At 42.1% G+C, this 21844-nt stretch overlaps 1 protein-coding gene across 5 annotated transcripts in view; it reads right to left on the bottom strand.

The window, feature by feature from the left end:
* The window catches only part of PCLO (piccolo presynaptic cytomatrix protein), a 522605-nt gene that overhangs the window by 479174 nt on the left and 21587 nt on the right, over positions 1-21844 (bottom strand). For all 5 annotated transcript variants that reach the window (XM_042859416.2, XM_042859418.2, XM_042859417.2 and 2 more), the window contains exon 3: positions 19725-21110. In XM_042859416.2, the coding sequence (XP_042715350.2) occupies positions 19725-21110 (1386 nt within the window). The remainder of the gene's footprint in view (positions 1-19724; positions 21111-21844) is intronic.

The raw sequence follows: 21844 nt of genomic DNA, 5'->3' as shown, positions 1-21844 counted from the left end.
TCTAGCCATTCAAGATGCTGATGTAGGATGAAGACCTGCAAACTTGAAACCCAAGTGGTCTTTACTCTGATCCTGAAGGTACCTTTAATACTACAGTAATGGAAGCCACATAAATAGATGACTACATAGATAACATAGTCCTCAAACTCCAATTATTGTCTAGAAATTACTCCATGCACTGGGCTGGGCTGAAAGGCTGGCTTCAAGTTTGGTATATTCTCTTTTAGTTCAATATGTGAACAGAATATAATTGAATAGAAACACACTTATGTTAACAATTGGTCTTATTACTTTTTTATTTCAGTAACCTGAAAATAATCAGCTTCACATCAGCACCTTTTCTTTTCCACATGTCTAATTTCATTTCTAGTAATGTTTAAAAAATGGGTCTTAGTTTTCAGTAATTAAATAAAGTGAGATGTTCACACATTTAACATTTCTATGAGGTGGAAAATAGGCAATAAGAATAACTGCTATGGTATGGCTGAAAATAAGAGAAGAGAAAATGATGCACAGTAGCAGGAAAGAGGCTTTTATGTCAGTTTTGCTTTTGTACAAAATGCAGACTTACAACTCATTCCAGAGTGTCTTAGTGTGACAGACTTCATAAAAAGGTCAACAGAGAGAAACAAGCAACAAAGGCAACAGCAGAATAGATCTGTCAACAGCAGGTAAGAGTTTTTATCTGAATGTAAACAGTACATGAAAAATACATTTAAAGATGTGACAAAACTGGAAAAATGCACCAGTGGAAAGATTGTTTTTAGCTATTGGTATCCCTCTATGCTTAACCATCAGGAACATGATATATTTAAAATCTAAATTTCTGAAATTTGCAAATCTTCCTGTTCCGCTTCCTCTGTGTACAGGGAATTTCCTAAATACCACAATTCTACTGCATGGAGAGAGGGGACTAGATAGAGGAACTCTGCATGCAACATAAGTAGAAGCATTATACAGGTTGTATTCTCAGGTTCTGAAGGGAAATCACTCTGAATGCTCCTTCTTGAGACCAAAGTGGATACCAGAAGCAATTATTAAACTACAGATATGTAGGTATAAATGGAGGATCAGCAGCACAGAATTAAGGAGTAGGTGAAGAATTTAGGATACCACATTGGATAGCCAACTCTGTAAATAGTCACCGTCCGTGAGATAATGCTCTTGTAATAACTCACTTCGGCCCAGATGAAAAAAAAAGTGTGCCAGGAAGAACCCAAATGGGTCTGCATATCATACAGAAATAAACATTGTTCATTCAAAACACAACCTATCTGCAAGACTTCACAAAGATAACAGTAGAGAACCAGATCTTAATTAATAAATGACCATCTGAATATTCATGTATGTGCAAAGATATTATATTTTCATCATATGGATTACTGACAGAGTAGATTACATAGTGAGGCTACAGCAGAAGTCTAATGAAAATCTCTAGTAAATACAGCTCAACAATATTCTGCAGAATATTTATCAGCATTTTAGAGAAGAATACACGCCTCAACATTGTAACTCATTTCATATAAACAAAAATATTGCACTGCATTAAAAAGATTAATCTCAAGGCTACCTACAAAAAGTAACATGCATTTTTCTTAACTTTTCAGAGTTTTGGAAAGGCTCAGACACTTTAAGTTAAATCAGAAAGTTGACTATATGGCTTTGCCATTAACTTAGATGAAATTGTATTAGTGGAAATGTATACTGATTTCTACAATAAAAGATCAATTTGTTTAACTCAGTCACTTTATAGATAGGAGTGGAGTTCCAAAGCAGAAAATCAGCCTGAAAACGTACTCAATTATTATTTTTTTAAATTAAGAACTGAAAAAAATATTTACAGTTTTCTGACTAGCTGGAATTGTTTAGTAACTCTGTCCGTCTGCTAGGACAAACTCTCCCAAAATCATTGCATTGGTTGAGGATATAAATTAGAAGACAAGTTTCTTATGCTGTTTAATATTTCCTTACATGACAACTGGACTATTTACAATAGTGAGTCAGTCTGATAAAAACCCAACAAGACGTTAACCTAGGACAGCTCTAAAAACAGAAGACCACCATATGGTCTACTGAGCCCTGTCCTCAGAAGCCCAGGCTACCTCACTGTCTCAGCATCTGGCTTAACCCCCAAAATGCAATTAGTGACTAGTATATTTTTATTGTTCCACCCAAAAACATGCCCTGGACCCTCAAAAATGGATACACACTACCTTATTTCCTTTTGTTGATGATTGTAACAAAATATGACAATTTCTTTCTGCTCCAACCACCCTTTGTGTAAAGAAATTCTGCCTGAATGCCTAGATGTTGCTAATCCTTTCTTCAGCATCAGTCCATGACCTCTTGTTTTCAAATACTGTAAGACAGCAACTCAAACAGCTTACTGGCATGAATCTAATCCTCTCTTTTCCACTTCACTTTAATGACATAAGAATTCCAGGTCCCCAATTATATTGGCCAAATCAATCTTCTTCATAAGTAACATTCTCCCAAAATCCTGAATCATTTTGGTTTTGGTCCACAGAACCTTGTCAATCTCCACAAAATGCTTCCAAAAATAGTGGTCACAGTTACACAGGCAATTTCTAATAAGTTTCCTATTCTTTACATAATATAGTGTTAGAATATTTCCTCTGTATTCATGCGTGGGCCTCTCTCTTTACATCTTAAGATTCCCCTCATACTTTTACTGTTATTATTCATCATGCAGATGGTTATAATGTATTGAAATACTGCTCTTGATTACAAGCGCACAACCTTACTGCGTGTAAAAGGGTGCAGTACTGATTGCCAAGTGCTTTTCTGGATTTATATTGTACACAGCATTAAAATTTCTTTATTAATTTACTGTAGTATTTTGATGAGCACTAGCCTCTTGGTTGGCACAGTGTACTATGAAATGTTAACTGCGTGTGCTACCTGGGACTTATTAACTACTTTGACAACACAGACTGTCTTGTGGGAAATAAGATATGACCTCAGTGAATGTACATTCATGTTACAGTAGAACTTCTTGTCAGAGTTTTACTAGATCTACAAAGCCATCTTATCGGTCCCAGTAATTTGACTATAAAAGATGGATACCAGTCCTTTACAAGTTGGATAGAAAAGAGCATGTATGCTTACAATGCATAAAGAGGGGACTATGTGAGTCCATGAGAGCTAGCAATTGTCAAGAAGTCTGGCTGTAGGTTTCAGACACATCAAAGTCTCACCACAGATATGCCCCAATCATGTCCTTTGTATTTCTTCCCAGGAAGAGTCCAGGCTGTTCATTTTGCCTACAGGGAGGTTACAACATCAATAAGACACTCCATGATGTGTCTATGGCAAGACCAAATCTTCTCTCAATCCAGTGATACTTAAAAAAGATTTTGTGCTATTTATTTTTCTGGTCATGTTAGAAAGATAACCTGGGACTGTGCATGTGTATATTATTAATGCAGTTGGATGTTTAAAGGTGCTCAGAACCTTTGAAAAATAAAACCTCTTAAAAGTATCTCAATTCAGACACCCAAAAATTGAGGCACCCAAAATCACAAGTCATTTTTGAAAAAATAGGTCATGGTATCTTACAGAGTCTCCTCTGTTTTGATCATCAAAGTGCATGAAGCCTAGACCAGTTTTTAAAATGCCTAAAATCAGCATTTTTGTTTCTTTCTCAAGACAATATGAACTAAAATTATGCATTCACTTGAGGTGAAAGACAAGAAAGATCCTGTAACAAAAGAAACGCTGTAGGAAAAAAATACCTTAAAATGTTAATATAAATATAAAAAGTTCATTGGGTGATGTCAAGTTTAGATACAATCAAGCTAAACTAAGACTTTAGAAAATTTCTTTAATAATGGCTGCATGATGCAAATTCCTGATGAAATAAAATAGAAGAAAATCACCTGGCTTAAGGCCAAGTCAGTAATTCTTCAGATTATCTACTTTAGGTTTCAGACTTCACTTTGTCCCTCACTAATGCTCTAGTCTATAGCCTGTCTGATGTTCTAATAGCAGGGAAAAAACTAGACTGCAAGAGCAGCATTTAAAGCCTTATGCCAATCATGATGATCAAGTGTTTTTCATCCTGAAAGGTGCTAAGAAATAGACAAGATCTACAGGTGAAGAATTCAGTCTATATGAATTCCTTCTGGATATGGAGAATTGCCAGCTAGACAGGAGCAGTTCATATATGAAATGTATTGCTGCAGCCGTCATCTCTTTCGGAGTTCATACTAACAACAAACATTACAACACTAATAAAAGCCATCTGGCCTTGTGTAGCTTTACATCTCCACGCCGCTGTCTGTATCTACAATGTTTAGTCACTCCTGCAGTTCTGGGTTCTGGAGGGCAAAATGGAAACTTTTAGAAGGAGAGGAAACAGAAGCAAAATAATTAAGAGGCTAACACTAGCAAAAGATCAAATACCTACTTTGAGAGGCACTGTCAGTCTTTTTAGAGTCTAGATTTAGTGCCAGATTTTCTCCTTATCGGTAAAATCCAAAGGAGGTGCCAGGGAGAAGAAATTTTTTTGCAAGAGGAGGGCAGATGTCCTTGTGGTGAAGGCACTGAACTAGAACTCAGAATATCTGGGTTCAATTCCAAACTGTTTCACAAGCCACAATCGGTCTCTGCTTCAGTTTACCTTCTGTTAAATGAGGATAATGTTTCCCTACTTCAAAGAGGTTTCTGCGGGTTGTCAAAAGTTGGTGACTGCATGGTGCTCAGATACTACAGGAGACCATAAAAGTACTGAGATAGCAATCATTCTTAATTTTTTCCATTGAGGCTTGCTGTGTGTCCTCCCAGCACAGGGTTCCCCCAACCTACATTGATCTTAGTGGATTTTGGTGCCCTAGTGTCTCCACACTGTCTCTTCCAGGGAGTGGCCCATGGGGCACTGCTTACAAGTACCCATAGGCAGTAGCCCTTAGAATCACTATTAAAAGAGAGGATTCTGCTCAGAAGTTTATCCACACTTAGGCTGCATTAATTTCTAAGTGGATTCCCAGTAGTGCTAGGAAGGAGATATACACAATCTCTGGGTCCCTTGCTCCAGCCTACCCCCCCACCACCACCCCAGCTACCCAAACCTTGCAGAAGACCGTTGGCAAAGTCTGTGGGGAAGGCAGGCTGTTGTTCCTCCTTCACACCAAAGGGTGAAATCCAATCAAGTCCTCAATTGCTATTTTTATTGTTTGTCCTGAAATATTTTTCAAATCTTTCATATTATTGACTGTTTTCTTGGTTTTTATTTTAAATTATGTCCTTTTTAAATTTTAATTTAGTTTCCCCTACCTATGATTCATCCCCCCCCCCCCCTTGTCAATCCAACACACAATAATGATATAGGCAGAATTGCCCTAATGGAGGTCGGGGGTGGTCCAGACACTTTTTTCCACCGTGACATTTCATTCCCGGTGGAAGGATTAGCCCAGTGTCAGCAACAGGAGGGCCTTGCTTTTAGCCTTTAGGCCAGCCATGTCCCCCAAATAAAAGAAAGGTTTTTTTAACTTTATGATCCATATTTTTTACCCTTCTCCATTTGTCTCCGTGCATCTGAACAGGGCCGGCTCCAGCATTTCTGCCGCCCCAAGCAAAAAAAAAAAAAAAAAAAAAAAGCCGCGATCGGCAGCAGTTCAGCGTCAGGGCCTTCGCTCCTAGAGGGAGTGAGGGACTTGCCGCCCCCCAAATTGCCGCAGGTGCCGCCCCTCTCCCTTGGCCACCCCAAGCACCTGCTTGTTAAGCTGGTGCCTGGAGCCAGCCCTGCATCTGAAGAATGCTGAGGGTTTTCTTTTTTGACTGCCTATTACACTGGCTTGGCCTTTAAACTGAGTTTGCAGAAAGGTAGTGTGCTATCTTACTGGCCCAAGTTTTCAGTTTAAACTATTAAGGGTATGTCTACATTGCAGCTGTGAGGCGTGATTCCCAGCATAGGTAGACAGAGAGACAGAGCGCCGGCTCTGCTTGAGCTAATTTGCCAAAAATGGCAGTATAGATGTTTTGGCACAGCCAGCAGCTCAAGCTAGTCACCTGAGTCCAAACCTGCCCAACCCCGTAGGTCCAAGGTCGGGTGGCTAACCCAAGCCACCACCTGTGCTGCAACACCCACACTGCTATTTTAGCACACTAGCTGTCTACACACTGGGAATCACACCTCCCAGCTGCAGTGTGGGCATACCATTAGACTTCCTGGAACCACTGTTAGTCTGTAGCAGCAGAAACAAGGAGGAATCCCTGTGGCACCTTAGAGACTAACAAACGTATTTGGGCATAAGGTTTCGTGGGCTAGAACCCACTTCATCAGATGCCTGGAGTGGAAAATACAGGAGTAGGTATAAATACATGCTTTACCAAGTGTGAGGTCAGTCTAACGAGATAAATCAATTACCGTTGGTATCCCGCTGTTAATTGATTTATCTCATTAGACTGTCCTCACACTTGGTAAAGCAACCCCCATCCTTTCATGTATTTATACCTGCTCCTGTATTTTCCACTCCATGCATCGGATGAAGTGGGTTCTAGCCCACAAAAGCTTATGCCCAAATAAATTTGTTAGTCTCTAAGGTGCCACAGAACTCCTTGTTTTTTATGGGAATCAGTATCCTGTCAGAATTTTTGAGATTTCAAATTTTTTTCCTGTTATGAACTGAGACAAAAAGACTAAATCCTGGAAATTTTCTCTATCCACCAAGCTGAAAAAACTATTTGCTTTGAGTCAATCAATACATTTCATCTTGATAATTTCTACATGTTTCTTTTTAATTTTGACTTTTTAAACTTGTTTTAGTATACAGTGAGCTAAATTTGAAAACAGAAAGTCGTTCTGAAAAAATGAACCTTTTCATTTTGAAAGTGACGAAACAGGACAGACAATTTCAAAACTTTTTTCTCCAACATTTTTTCCGTTGGGAAATTCTTTGAAACTGACCCCGACCCAAGACAGTTTTAGTTTTGATTAATCATCAAAACATTCACATCCAGTTCTAGTGCCCAACTCCCACTGAAAGTCAAACTAACATTTGTGCCTTTAGTCTCCCCCTAGAGCAGTAAAGTCTTGCAGTAACCTAGACCAAAACCTGAGTAAGTGAAGATTTAGGCCACAATCTGGAAAACTGAATCCATGGAAACAGTGTTTTCTGAGCCCCAATGATGGGGTTTTACCTGGACTCAGTGGTCTCTCCATGAAAGATCCAAATGCAAAAGCAGGGTCATCAATAATAAATTTAATTTTAAGAAAGACACAGTAACAATTTTTACGAGTAAAAATTTTCAAAAGCACAGAAATGACTTAGAAAACTCGCACCCGGTCTACACTTAAAAGTTTTGCCAGTATAGTAATGTCGGTTAGGGGTATGATTTTCTATGAATTTTTATATCAGCAAAAGCCATAAAGTAGACTAAATTATTTTATTCAAACTAAGCTCTATCTGCAAAAGAATGGTTCTACACTACTTCTATTTGTATATATACTAGAACGGTTTACTGGTGTAGGTATACCAGCAAACCTTTTCTAATGTAGACTAAGCCTAAATCCCATTTTCAAAAGACACTTAAATACCTGAGGCCAGATTTACAAAGATATTTGGGCACTTAAAGATAGGTGTCCAGTGGGATTCTCAAGATGCCTAAGCAGCTTAGGCATCTAACTCCCATTGATTTCAATAGGACCTAGGCACCTAACACTCTGAGGTGCTTTTAAAAATCCTACTAAGTGTCTATGAGCATCTTTGCAAATCTAACCCTTAGGAGTCGAAGTCTCACTGAAAGGCAATGGAACAGACTTCTAAGGGCCAGATTCACAAAGGAACTTACATACCTAACTCCTGCTGTAGGGACCCAATATTTAAGTGTCACTGGCATTCACAAAACCACCCACTGAGATGCCACCTAGCTCTAGAGGGGCCAAAGTTCCCATAGCACGTAAGATTCTGCCACTGAGCATAAGCACTGCTGTCTCAGGCAGGCGCCCGGAAGCCTCTCTCTTACCTAAGCCTCAGCAGGATTCTTAAACTAGGCACTGCTCCGTCCATCTTGCCTGCCTAACTCCATACAAAACTGGGGGAGGCCTCTCCTATATCATTGAGTTCACTCACCCAGGATATGGAAATACCCTGTTCAATTCCTCTCTCTGCCTGATGGGGAGAAAGCAGTTGAACATGGGTCTCCCACCTCTCATGTCAGTGCCCTAACCACTGAGCTATGAGGTATTCTGGTGTGGGTTTCTCAGTCCCTCCTGTTGAAGCTGTTCCACGGTGTAGAAATAATTAAGTATGCATTGGGCCAGAGAAAGAGAGAATTACTTTAGAGTCCAGCGGTTTGGGCACTCACCTGAGAGGAAGAGGGAGGAATTGAACCCACAGGGAAAAATTGCAGCCAAGCTCCCCCCTCCTCGCCTTCTTCTCCCTCCCTCCCCACCCCCCCAGCATGCCGCGTCCCCGCTCCTCCCCCCTCCAGCGCTTCCAACTGCCTAACAGCTGTTTGGCGGCGCTTAGTGCCTTCCAGGAGGGAGGGGGGAGGAGCAGGTACGTGGCACGCTCAGGGGAGGAGGTGGAGAAGAGGAAGGGCAGAGGTGGGGACTTGGGGGAAGAGGGTGCAATGGGGGCTGAGCAAGGGCGGTGAAGGGGTGGGAAGAGGCAGGGAGTGGGCGAGCACCTACCCAGCAGAGGGGAAGTTGGCGCCGTAGGGGTGAGTGGTGGGAGGGGGGTGAAGAGGCAAGCGGCGGGCAGGCAAGCGAACTGGCGAGCGGTGGGGTGGGGGACTGAGGAGGGACGCAGCAAGCCAATGGCAGGCCAGGGGATGAGGAAGGGCGTGGGGGGGGGGGGGCGAGCGGAGACGGGGCAGGACCTGGGGCAGAGTGGGGGCAGAGCCTGGGAGGAGCAGGGGTGGACCGTGGGCAGGGCTGATGGCACCCCAATGTGTCCCAATATTTTAGTGTGGTGATCTGGTCACCCTATCCATTAGCTGGAAAGCTGGAATCTGAAGCTAGACAAATTCAGACTGGAAATAAGATATACATTTTTAGCAATGAAAGTAATTAACCGTTGGAACAACTTAACATAGGACATGGTGGATTCTCCATCACTGGGAATTTTTAAATCAAGATTGGATATTTTGCCTAATAAATATGTTCCATGAAATATTTTAAGGAAGTTCTATGACCTGTGTTATACAGGAAGTCAGACAAGATGTTCACAATGGTCCTTTCTGACCTTGGAATCTATGAATTAGTTCTTTCAATTGTATATGTGTTTTATAAAAATATGGCAAACATCAATTGCTCAGTTATCAAGGTTTTTTTAACACAAACTACACAATCAAAGTTCATTATGAAATGTGGAATACTTGAAATGGTGTAAAATTAATTTCATTTTGTGCTGATAATGAAGAAATGTTTTTTTTATTAATTCTGCATATTATGTGATTGGTTATTTTTTGTCTGGCTCAAATGCAAGATAATCTTTTGTAAAAGGAATTTTACAATTCTCTTGATTATAAGTGGTTGTTATCAATTAATGGATACAACTTCTATGAACCATGGTGAATTCCTATACATTGTATTTTCCTGTCCATTTTTGCGTAATAAAGGCACTGTTATGAAACAAAGCATTCCTAACATGCAACTTTTTATAATCAGAATTTAGAGAAAGGCTTTAAATGTCAGAAGTAAAAAATATTGCTGCTGAAAATAGATAAACCCCTTCGCTGTGGAGGATGGTATGGATTCCTCTGTATTTCAACCAGCAGATTTTTCTGCTGTGTTCTAGGTTTTCTAGATACCCTCTATTCTATAAACAAATCCCCAACACAACAAATAAGTTTATAAAACTCTAATAGGAGATAAACTAGCTGCATGTCCAGGTTTTCTCTAAAGGGCAGATAGTGTAGTGCACAATTGCTACTAAATTAAAAAGAGAAGTAATGGATATCGCAGATGATACAGTACATCTTTTGGGACATTTTCATTACCATCTTGGATGGCTCATTACTTTAAAGGGTTCCAAAGACTTGCTTTAAAGAGCCCCTGCCACATTTGGATATTTAATTACAGGACTCATTTCAACTGGGCTGGATTTCCATTATTTTTAAAGGAAAGTATTTGGGCCTGAATAAACTCCTGATCCATTTAAACAAAATGGGTCACCTGCTGATGTTGATGCTCCATTTTCCCCTCAAACTTCAATGGGAGTTTGGAAAATAGGAATCCCCATCCTGAGTTAAATCAGCGGCCATCTACACCTTTATCCTCTCTCAGAGTGGCTAGTGCCAACTGCTTCAGAGAAAAGTACAAGAGACCCTGCAGTATGCGGTTATGGGATCATGGAAAATGTCCTGCTAGCTCCAAAAGTTAGAAGTTTGTTTAGGTCTTGAAGCATGAAGGTTTATATTCATTGCAAAACTTTATTTTTTTTCATATTTTGTATTATAACTCTGGGTGCTCTCATTGCCCAAATAAATGGCTGATCTTTGAATCCTGCTAAGCTCTTCTCTTTTATGATACCACCAAGTTTGCCTGGGGAAGGACTTCACAATGTAGCCACTTTCCCCACTCCTTTCACCATTGTTTTATTTTGGGGAAGATCATTATTTATGTGTTAATGTTAATAAAGTCTAGTAAATACAAGTCGGGGCCCAAGATAGCAAAAACATTAACATTCCATTTATTAGTCAAATTGTAGAATTTTACACAGAAGACAACCCCATCAAATAAGCCTAATAATAAATATTCCCTTTCCCTATTTAAGATTGTCATATGTCAGCTATGTCTTCATGCGCATATCCCTTTCTTAGAATTATAGTTCCTTCACAGGTTTTAGAAATTACATCCATTTTCCCCAAAAATTCTCCCAAACTTATTTTCCATTCCAAAAATATTCTTCTTACCATTTCCATAATAAATTCTTTCACAGATGGAACGATTTTTTCCTTCCAATATTTATGGATAATTTTACAGCTATCAAAAGACTAAAGAACTCTAGGTCTGTTGTTCCCTTGGCATTTCTATTAGATTAGGCATACTGCATATGCTAACATTATATACACACCACATATATCATTTTGCTTCCTTTTTTGTTCATAGGCTATGTGATTATATTAAGATGTTATATTTATAGAGGATCTATCCTGATTCTATGATTTTAATGTCCTAGCTTTTCCCTCTGGATGTTTCTAACTCACCTTCCTTTTTTGAAAATCCTCCTTGTAGTTTATTGCCACACTATTTCATGGCACGATGCCTCCCTCCTGCCACCCCCCCTACCCACACCCCCGCAGCATGTCAAACAATTACATTAGCCACCCAGTTCTGATCCTGTTCAGTATTTTCTCAAAAAATACACTGAGCTTTAAATGCACAAAATGGTCGTTGCCACGGTCTTCATTTCTGAGCTTTGACAGTTGCAATTTTCTTGTATTCTGTTACTAAAAATAGAACTGCTTCCAACTACCTGATCTGGAAACTCACAGGAAAGCTAATTAAACAGTCGGTAAACAATGCTCCTCCCCATTGTGTAAATGGTAGGATAAGAACAGTGGCTCAGATCTGTGTTAATGAACCAGATTTATGTGCCCCTGCAAATCTTTGAAATCTTTCAAGTGTAATTTATTTAATTATTCTTTGTTGTTTACTTCAGAGATAAATTATCATTTAGGTAAATAAATATTTGACTGCTAGATCAACAAATGAGAAAAACGAGCAATCACTTCTTTTTTAAAAAAAGACAATCTGGGCCATACCCTCAGTTTGTGAAAATCAGTGCAGCTACATTGATATCAATGGAACTTCGCTGATTTACACCCGCTGAGCAGGTGCGGCTCTAGGCACCAGCAAAGCAAGCAGGTGCTTGGGGCGGCCCATTTGCAGCGGTGGCAGGGATCCAGCATGGGAGCTAAGAACCACCAGGGGGGGCCTGGGAGCTGTAGTTCCTTGGTTAGCTCCCTGCCTATAGAGCCAGCCCTGGAGCAGGGAAAGAACTACATTTCCCAGCATTCCCTTGGCCGCTATCAACAGGAAAGGGAGGGGGAGGGAGTGAGGTAGCTGAGACCTCATGCTGCAGCTTGCTGTGAATGGAGAGCTGCACGGTGAAGGGTAGGGATACCATATTTTAATATTCAAAAAAGAGGACACTCCACAGGGTGGGGGGGTAGCCCCGCCCTCATCCACTCCCTCCCAATTCCCACCCCCTGACTGCCCCCCACAGAAATCCCAACCCATCCAATGCCCCGCTTCTCCTTGTCCCCTGATCACCTCCTCCCAGAACCCCTGCCCCTAACCACCCCCCGGGACCCCACCCCCTATCTAAGCCTCCTTTCTCTTTGTCCCCGACTGCCCCTACCTGAGACCCCCCCACCCTAACTGCCCCCCTAGGATCCCACCCCCTACCTGTCCCCTGACTGCCCTGACCCCTATCCACACCCCCGCTCCTGACAGACCCCCAGGATTCCCACGCCTATCCAACTGCTGCCTGTCCCCTGACTGCCCGCCCAAACCCCTGACCCATCTAACCCCCCCCTTCTCCCTGCCCCTGACTGCCTCCTTGAACCTCCGCCCCATCCAACCCCCGTGCTCCCTGTCCCCTGACTGCCCCGACCCCTCTCCAAACCCCCATCCCCTGACAGCCCCCCCCAGAACCCCTGACACATCCAAACCCCCCCGCTCCCAGTCCCTTGACTGCCCTGACCCCTCTCCACACCCCTGCCCCCTGACAGGGCCCCCTAGAACTCCCAACCCATCTAACCTCCCCCCGCTCCCTGTTCCTTGACTCCCCCCCCGGGACCCGCTACCCCTTCTCCAACCCTCCGGCCCCCTTACCATGCTGCTCAGACCAGTATGTTGGGCTCCGCACGGAGCCTGACACGCTGCCGCAGACACGCTGCTGCTGTCCCCTACGGAGCGCACAGCCCCGCCCCCCCTCCCAAGTGCTGCCGGCGTAGCGCGCTGAGGCTGCAGGGGAGGGGCTCTGGCTGCTGGAGGCCCCATGCGAGCAGCTCCGTCCGGTCGAGCCGCCCTGTCAGCCGCACCGCGCTCTGCATTGGGAGGGAAATCCCGGACCTTTTGAGAGTTTTACAAAATTCCTCCCGATGGCCATTTAAAACCAAAAAAGCCGGACATGTTTGTGAAAATACGGACAAATGATAACCCTAGTAGTATGCCCAAGGAGTAGGCTTTGGCCCAGATATCCCCTTCAGAAGACTTCCCCAGACTGGTTTAGGGATACTGGTGTGACCTCACCTTGCAGCCCCCAAGAAGGAATTGGGTGGACTAAATGGACAGTGCCCCTCTCTGTCTGAAGCCTAGCAAGGGAGGTACGTGGATCCCACTAGAATTTAAAATGAAAAGTAAGGGAGGGGAGGCTCTACTAAAGGACCTGGGCAGCTTTAGATACAGTACCAGGCAAATAGGAGGATTTACACTTCTGAGCCATGGAAGCAGAAATTGACTTTTCCTTTCCAGATTTAGCTAATATTCAGAAAGGGAATCTAGCACCTGCCTTCCAGATTTGAACACCTCAAAATTCAGGAGTGCTCAAGCTCAATTTGGGCAGCTGTTACTTCATTTCTCCCAAACCAAATGTACTGATCCACTGTAACTTGCTGTAGAAAAGGTAGGATGAAATTGAGCAAGAAATGCTTCCCAGTGGTTATTAGGACTGGAATTGCTATTTTCAACAGCCATTGCCTTTTTTTTTTTTTTAGTTTTATTTGTTTAAAAGGAAGACAGTGATATTGCATTGGCAAATTCCCCATAGAAACAAAGAGTGGAACAAAAGAATAATAAAGGCACCTCAGCTTTTCCTCATTTATGTAGGACAGTCTTATAATATGCATCCAGATATCCTCCAATCACACAAACTGAAAATTGTTCCATTTTACTGCAGTTCTGTAACCATATGGGAACCAATCCTGTCTGTGTTCTGTGCACATCCAAAATTCCTGCTGCACGACTCACCCTAGGAGTGAGTTACCAGTGACCCAGAGCTGGGGCAGAAGGAGGGTTCAGGGGCGGGGGGAGGGAGAGAGCCCAGGGTTGGGGTGGGGGACAGCCAAATTTTTTTTTTTGCTTAGGGCAGCAAAAAACCTAGAGCCGGCCCTGCCACTGGGAGACTGGCCTTGTAGGTTTAACTGGAGCTCATCAGCACAGGGATTGTTTTCAATGGATTCAGAGAAGGAAATACTCTAAGGTGCCACAAGTCCTCCTGTTCTTCTTTTTGCGGATACAGACTAACACGGCTGCTACTCTGAATCTTTAAAAGGTGAGGTGCTGTCACATAACGACAGGAACAAATATCCTTTATTATAAACTGGCATCTCGTTCCCTCGTAAGTATCAGCCACCTTTGTCCACAGCATGATAGCAGGCTGCATGTTGGATATTCCATGTTAAAAGTACTCAAAGATTGACATACACTGGTCGGTTAGATTTTCCTGAGTATTTGTCAACTCAACATGCGTTTTCTTGCTCTTTGAGCCTCACTGTGCACTCCTTAAATGGGGCAGGATCAGAATTACTCAAACACATTTGCATAGATGCTGCCTTCATTCCTGTGTCACCCTCCAGGCCCTTCTCTATTATCCATACCCAAAGCATTCCCTCTGGTTTCCCAAGTGATGAAAGGACACATCTCATGTTTTGACAGGTACCAGGTAACAATTCATAGACTGATGCACAACCACCAGTAAGAACGACCCTGGTGCATTAGCAACTGCAAAATAAAGCTCATTTTAGGACTAATTTTGCATTGTTTTCTGATCCAAAACCCATCCTGACTTCAGTATAAAGAGGCAGAAGGATTTTTTTTACAAAAAGGAAAGATACAGACTTTAAAACAGCCGAATTTGGTCTTTCTAGATTAGAACTCAGAGAGTAAGCAGGCTGGCCTTACCATGAGGCGAACAGAGGCAGTCACCTCAGGTGCCAGACTGCGGGGGGGCGGGAGGGGTGCCACTTAGACCCAGAGTGTAGAAAATTGTGTCTGCTGCTGGTGCATATGTATTCTCTCTGCTCTAGATGCACAGAGATGGTGGCGTGCTGGAGGAAGGAGGAGACATAACAGACAAGCAGGAGAAAAGGTGAGAGGGAATAACAGAAAGCAGCAGGAGCTTCAGGGAGAGAGAGGAGGAGGAGCCTCTTATATACCTCTCTAGCACCCCCAGGAGCCTGGACTGATTAACACCAACTTCTCAGGGAGCTTCCTGTTTCCTGCTGCTTCCCTGAATCCACTTGAGGAGAACAGGCAGTCAACTGAAGTAGTAGGAGCCAGTTACACTCTTAAGATGCTGATATCTTCCCTCACTCAGGCCCTGCTACTAGCCTGCTTATTTGTTCCCTTCAACTGAGTGTTGACAGCCACTATAGCTGGCACAGAACAGCAGTCATGAGTGAAAGAAGAGCATTCAGAAAAAGAAAGAAAGCAAAGGAAGCTTTTCTATCTAAGCAGGAAGGAGCTTTCCTGAGATATATAGACACAAATGTTCACGGTGAGCCTTCCGGCCCCAGTGAAGATGTGAGTGGTGATCTTCCAGTTAGAGTACAGGTGACCTGGCAGCTATTGTAGCATCCATATCTCCATCTCAAATGGATGTAACCATGCATATTCCGGAAGAAAAGTGATACTACTGGAGCTGGTATGACAAATGTGCTTCTTAAAAAGCTGGAAGATACAGGAATTGCGATAGCTGACATGAGAGGTCAGGGCTACGATAATGGTGCCAACATGAGAGGAAAGAACAGAGATGTGCAGACACGGATCCGAGAGTTAAACCCTCGAGCTTTTTTTGTCCCATGCAGTTCTCATTCATTGAACTTGGTGGTCAGCTGAGTTGCATCAGTGAAGCTGCTGAGTTTTTTAATGTAATTCAAAGCATCTATGTATTTTTCTCTGCATCAACTCATCGATGGCAAATTTTGAAGCAACATTTGGGAACATCCTCTCTGACACTGAAACCACTGAGTGCCACATGATGGGAAAGTCGAGTGGAGGATATAAAGCCTATCAAACACCAAATTGGGAAGATAGATGATGCCATAGTTGCCATTATGGAGGATAATGCTATGACAGGAACTGTTTGTGGGAGAACAGTGGCAGAGGGAAATGGAATCACCAGAAACATACATAACTTCAAATTTCTGTGTGGCTTAGTGTTGCGGCATGACATATTGTTTGAAATAAATGTTGTAAGCAAGAGACTCCAAGGTGTTGACCTTGATATATCTGGAGCCATGGAACAACTGGACAAAGCAAAGTCATACCTACAGTCTTATCGGTCAGATGAGGGATTTCAAAACGTTCTGAAGAGTGCATAGAAGTTGGCAGAGGAACTTCACACTGAAGCTATTTTCCCACCCATTCAAGAATACAAGAGTCACCAAAGAAGAAGACATTTTGATTACGAGGCACGGGATAATCCCATAAGAGACCCCAAACAACAATTCAAAGTTGAATTCTTTAATCAGGTGCTAGATTGTGCAATACAGTCAGTTGAAGAATGTTTCATGCAGCTCAAGGAACACAGCAGTATATTTGGGATGTTGTAGGATGTTCCAAAACTCCTCACTATACCTGAAGAAGACCTACACCAGCAATAGGGGACTAGAGACAGTGTTGACACATGATGACATGTGCAATATTAATTTGAGTGATTTATGTGATGAACTGAAAGCCCTTTCAAGCTACATTTCAGTAGGATCAACTCCAAAGGCTGTTCTGGAATATATGTGCACAAATAAGATGACCATCCTCTTTCCAAATGCTCTGTGCATGCTTCTAACACTTCCTGTAACAGTTGTCAGTGGAGAATGCAGCTTCTCCAAGCTGAAGTTAATAAAAACACATCTACGCTCCACAATGACACAGGAGAGGCTGGTCGACCTTGCAACCATCTCAATAGAGCATGAGCTGTCCCAGATTGTGGACCTTAAGGAAGCAGTTCAAATCTTTGCAACCAAGAAGGCACAGAAAGCACCACTTGGATTATGCAAACAGATAAAAATGCCAGTGTTTACTATGCAGACCAGAAAAGTTACATTTGCTGTTCAGGCATTTGAAAGTTAAGTGTTACTTAAAATTTTTGAACAAAGCATTTTAAGTTGTTAGTTCTCCTTTATTGGGGTAGGTAGCAGAGCAGTACCATGAGAGGAGCAGAACAGGAAGAAGGCAGAATTGAGACCTTTCAAAGTTTTGGCCCAAGCGAGGAGGCATGGGGGTGTCATTTGATCTCCCTGCCTCTGGTGCCAAAATGTTGTGAGCCAGCCCTGAGAGTAAGGATAAAAGGAGAGTGTGTGTGTTAAAGAGAGGAAGTGAAATTTCCCTCATGATCTCATTCTAACAATTATGAGCATTCCTTCCTCTGATCCCCATATAAAGCACTCCCCGCCCTCCCTTCCAAAATAGTTGCTGGACAATGTGAAGTTTGGTAATAAATGCAATCTGACTAACTGTTTGTCCCTTGACAGAACATATCACACTCCAGCTGTATTGAGCACTACAGAATGAATACAATGCTAACTCCCATTATATTACTTGCAATTTTCACAATTTCAGGTGGTTTTTATGTCTGGATTACTTGGGCTTCCTCATGATTTTTTGCCCATTGGAAAAGGATTACCACCTCCCATTCTTCTCAAGGGGACAGAACCCTGCATCCTCTTCAAACTCTGTGGCCAGGAGGAGACAAAGACATTTAGCTAGAGTGCTTGCTAAATGAGGGAGGGAAGTAGAGGAAAGACACAAGTAAGATGGAAACCATGGGGTATGAGTAACAGAAAAGGGCGTGCAGGGTAACATAGGAATGGGACAGCAGCTAAGGAAATTTGCAGTTCAGGAAGGAAAATAGACAAAGGAATGTGGGAAAGAGGAAGACAACTAGGTGGGAAGGAGAGACATGGGGGCAAACAGACTAAAGGGGAAGGAAATTAGAATGTGAGGTGCTGGATATTGTGAGAGGGAGTGAAAGAGATTATAACGGGCAGGAAACTGAGCAGAAATGGAAGGAGACTTTGAAGGGAAGAGAATGTGGGGGTGAATATTAAGGGGAGCAGAAAGGGAGATATGGGAGAGAGGAATACTAGGAGGCTGACAGGAGGAGTCCAGGCAGGAAGGTTGGACAGTGATAAGGGAGGAAAACAGGAAATAGCATGCCAGTTTCCCACCTGAGGTGTTAGGAGAAGGTACATGGAACCAGCAGGGAAGTCAGGGGGAAGCCTCACATTTTTGTGAATGCATTTATTTAACAGCCAAGTGTGGGGCTTTCAAAAGTGATGATGGGATTTAGGAGTATAAGCCGCATTAAAAGTAATGGGACTTTTGCACCTGAATCCTTTTGTCACTTTTGAAAAATCTCTACCTGAATTTTAAACCCAAATTATCTCAAATTCTGGAGGTGCAGGATTTCTGCCCTAAAAACTGAAAAATTCAGACGACAGACACAAAAACATGAGAGTTTGTTGTTTGTTTAGTTTGGGGTTTTTTGAAGGGGAAGAAGCTCTGACTCAGGTTTTCCACACTCTCAAGGGTTGGCAATACTGTGGTGGAAGAGAATCCAGGATATAAAGTCCACACACATTGAATGTTCTTTTCTTTTCAGTATTCTTCCTATGCTTCTACTCATGCTATGGCAGTGATGTCACAATGATCTAACCCAGATAGCCATTTCTAGTTTATTTACTTGGATACCAAACACCCTTAACTAATAGTTTATTTTCTCAGGTACCAAGTAGATTGAGTTACACACTTGAATTACCTGCAAGTATTTTGCTGGTGGTCTATTTTTACCAAGTAAGGTCTTGCTAAATCAATAAGGAAAGTATGGCATTTTTCTGCCCTGCTTATAAGTTGACATAAAGTTCCTTACCCCTTCCCTCTTTTTCAAAAATCCCTTGCAAGAAAGAATAAATAAATGATCAAATGTTGCCTTTTTGGAAAGAATGGTGGTTACAAAAGTTAAACCTGATCCAATAATTGTCTTTTGTGGAAACATTTTGCTGCATAGCTACATGGAAAAGAAACTACCCATACTGTCGTATTTTAACAATGAACAATCCCATTCAAACTCCAGTCCTTTTATCAGTTAAATGCTTTTCTGATCGTTGCCTGTTTAAATCCTGCCGCACTTTGTACACACGTATCCCTCAAACTTCAGGGGTTTGGGCACCTAAAAATGAGTCTGCCTCCCACATACAGTCAAGAGTCAGAATGTGATTAATGGAACCTGAAGGTATAGGTACAACTCTGCCTAACGGATTTAGGGAGAAGTTAAAAGACTGTGCTGGGGAAAAGTGACTAACAATTAATAAATCCTTTCATTCAATAGTGCTCACTGATCAAAGGAGGAGGAGAGGGGAATAAACCATGTTAATGTTGCTATACTGACAGACATGAAAGAGAACTTTTACCCCAGGGTGAGCTCCAAAGAATGAGTACAATAATCTGCCATGCTATAATACCTCTAATTTCAAAGGGTTCAGTAATCATCATCATTATTAGTCTGCCTTTGCCTCAAAACCTAGGAGATCTACTGCAGTAGCTGCCTTTAAAATACAGGAAATTAATCTAAAGTAGCTTTTGACTACCCTCCAAGTTTCAGAAATATTTAATTAAAAAAATACAAGCTCTCAAATGAAGCATTAGAATTGTTCAGCACCACTTGTTAATTAAAAATATGCTTTGACATTCACAATCTAGAAAACCAGTTACTAACATATATAGAGTAAATATAAATGCCACTGCCTACCTCAACTATGTGCGGCATTGGGTTAAATCCACAGAGATTGCACACAATAGTCTTGCATTCTGTACATGTATTAAAGTTGGGAGGATCCTTAGAACCAATGTTTAGTCCAGTTTTACAAAGAGTACAAGTTGATTTAGGTAGAGAAGTTTTTTCCAGTCCCGGTGGCCCAGCAGTTTTTGTAGATTCAGCAATGTGAGACTTGCTGTCTTTAGCAGCAATAGGTTTCTTTTCTAATTCAGATCCTTTAACGGTTACAATGTTATCTGACTTGGGTGGCTGTGATTTTTCTGCCACAGGAGGCTTGGCTTCTTTTTTCACAGGTGCTGCTTTTGGAGATGGCTGAGCCTGACTGGCCTCTTTGGGTGGTACCTGAGATGGCAGAGGGGGTTGCTTAGTAGCAGGCCCCAGTAGAGGGCCCGAGGACTGAGCTCCCTGTTGGCCTGATGTGGAGATTAAATTTGAAGCCTGGCTAAAGATTGAAGCGCCAAATCCAAAGAGTTTCCCAGTAACTGTTTCTTGTGGAGTTGTAGGCTGTGGTTTAGGGGCGTCAGTAATACCTCCCAGATTTAGACTGAAACGCCTTGGTTGTTCTTGAGCTCTCTGAGGCTGTTGAGGGTGAGGTGTTGGCTGCACTGGGGTAGGCTTTGGGCCTACAGCTGCTTGTTGTCCTTTTGGAACCTGCTTGGCATCGGGTTTTGGGGTTACTTTTATTTGTGTCTTCTTAGGGTCTTCTTTCATTTGTGTTGGCTCAACAGCTTTTTGACCTTTAGTGTCTGATCCAGGGTGAGAAACAAATTTAGGATCTGACTTTTGCCGTGACGCCTGTGGTAAGGTTTTGGAATCTGGCAGGACAGCTTTATCCCCAGCCAGATGGGTGTCCTGAAATAGCTTGGCATGTTCTGATCTCTGAGGTTCCATTGCTTTCTGTTGAGTTGATGGAGCTTTGTGACCTTGTGAATCCTGTTTCAGACCGGATGCTGAAGAGGTAGGCACACCGTCAGTTGTGGGCTTCTTTTGCTTATCTTCAACCAAAGTTGGCTTGATCTGGCCAAATTTTGGAGTGGGTTCAATTTGCTGAGAGATGTGCGGGGTAACAGGCTCAGTGGGTGGCTGCTTTGATTTCACAGGGGGAGAGCCAGGCATGGATGGTTGCTTTGTCAGTGGTGGGGGCTTTTTAGGCTCTGGGGGCTGGGAAGGAGCAGGTGTTTGAGAAATATCTTTCTTTTGAGTAGGCTGCTGGGGCTGGGAGGGTGGTTTGGTTGTTAAAGGTGGAAAGGTTGTCTTCTGTTTGGGCGGAAGAGACTGTGGCACAGGACCATGAACTGAAGCTAAATCACCACCTAGTGCTCTTTGCATCTGGCAGTTTAAACAGAGCCATTCTTTAACCTGCAGAAAAAGATTTACAATTAGGGTCATGCAATGCTAATATTAGTAAATCAACTTTTGGCTAGAATTAGTAAATCAGATAAAAGTTCAACAAAAGAGGGGGAAATATTACCACTAAATATTGCTTTATGGTTAAAAAATACAACTGAATTTTTCATTTCACTTCTGATTCCTGCAGTCCAGGCCATCAGAACAAGTCCACACTTCAGGCACTGTGGAAATTGATGGGGGCAGCATTGATTTGCCAGCATTGATTCATCAGCAATACTGATTTGCCAAAAAAAAGTTAAAAAAGAAAACAGTAATAATTAATGAAATAATAATAATACTCAAAAAATAGATTGGCAAATGAATGCTGCCAATTGAAAGCATAATTATAATGATTAGGACAAAAGTGAATGCATAATTACCTTTAACTGTGCAATTATCAAGTTCCTGGTCTAGTTTATAGTTTTGGTTATGTTTTATATAATAGCAGCAAAAAAGTCATAGTGGTGCTCTATATGCACATATTGAACTAACAATAAAGGTGTGCTAATCAATTCCATATATTTATGTAGACCCATTTCATACCATCAACTTCTGAGCACAAGTCTTCATCTGAAATGAATGAGGAGCTCTGCTTAAAAAATGATGGCCCTACATGAACCATAATTATGTGTTCCTGCAATCATATCGTTATTAGGCTTACTAGATCCAAAAGTAATTACCATAAGCCCCATTGTACTCTTCGT

This window comes from Chrysemys picta, chromosome 1, assembly GCF_011386835.1.
Source record: "Chrysemys picta bellii isolate R12L10 chromosome 1, ASM1138683v2, whole genome shotgun sequence".
NCBI lineage: Eukaryota > Metazoa > Chordata > Testudines > Emydidae > Chrysemys > Chrysemys picta.
Note: the sequence above shows the minus strand (reverse complement) of the source record. Positions and strands in the feature narration are given on the sequence as shown.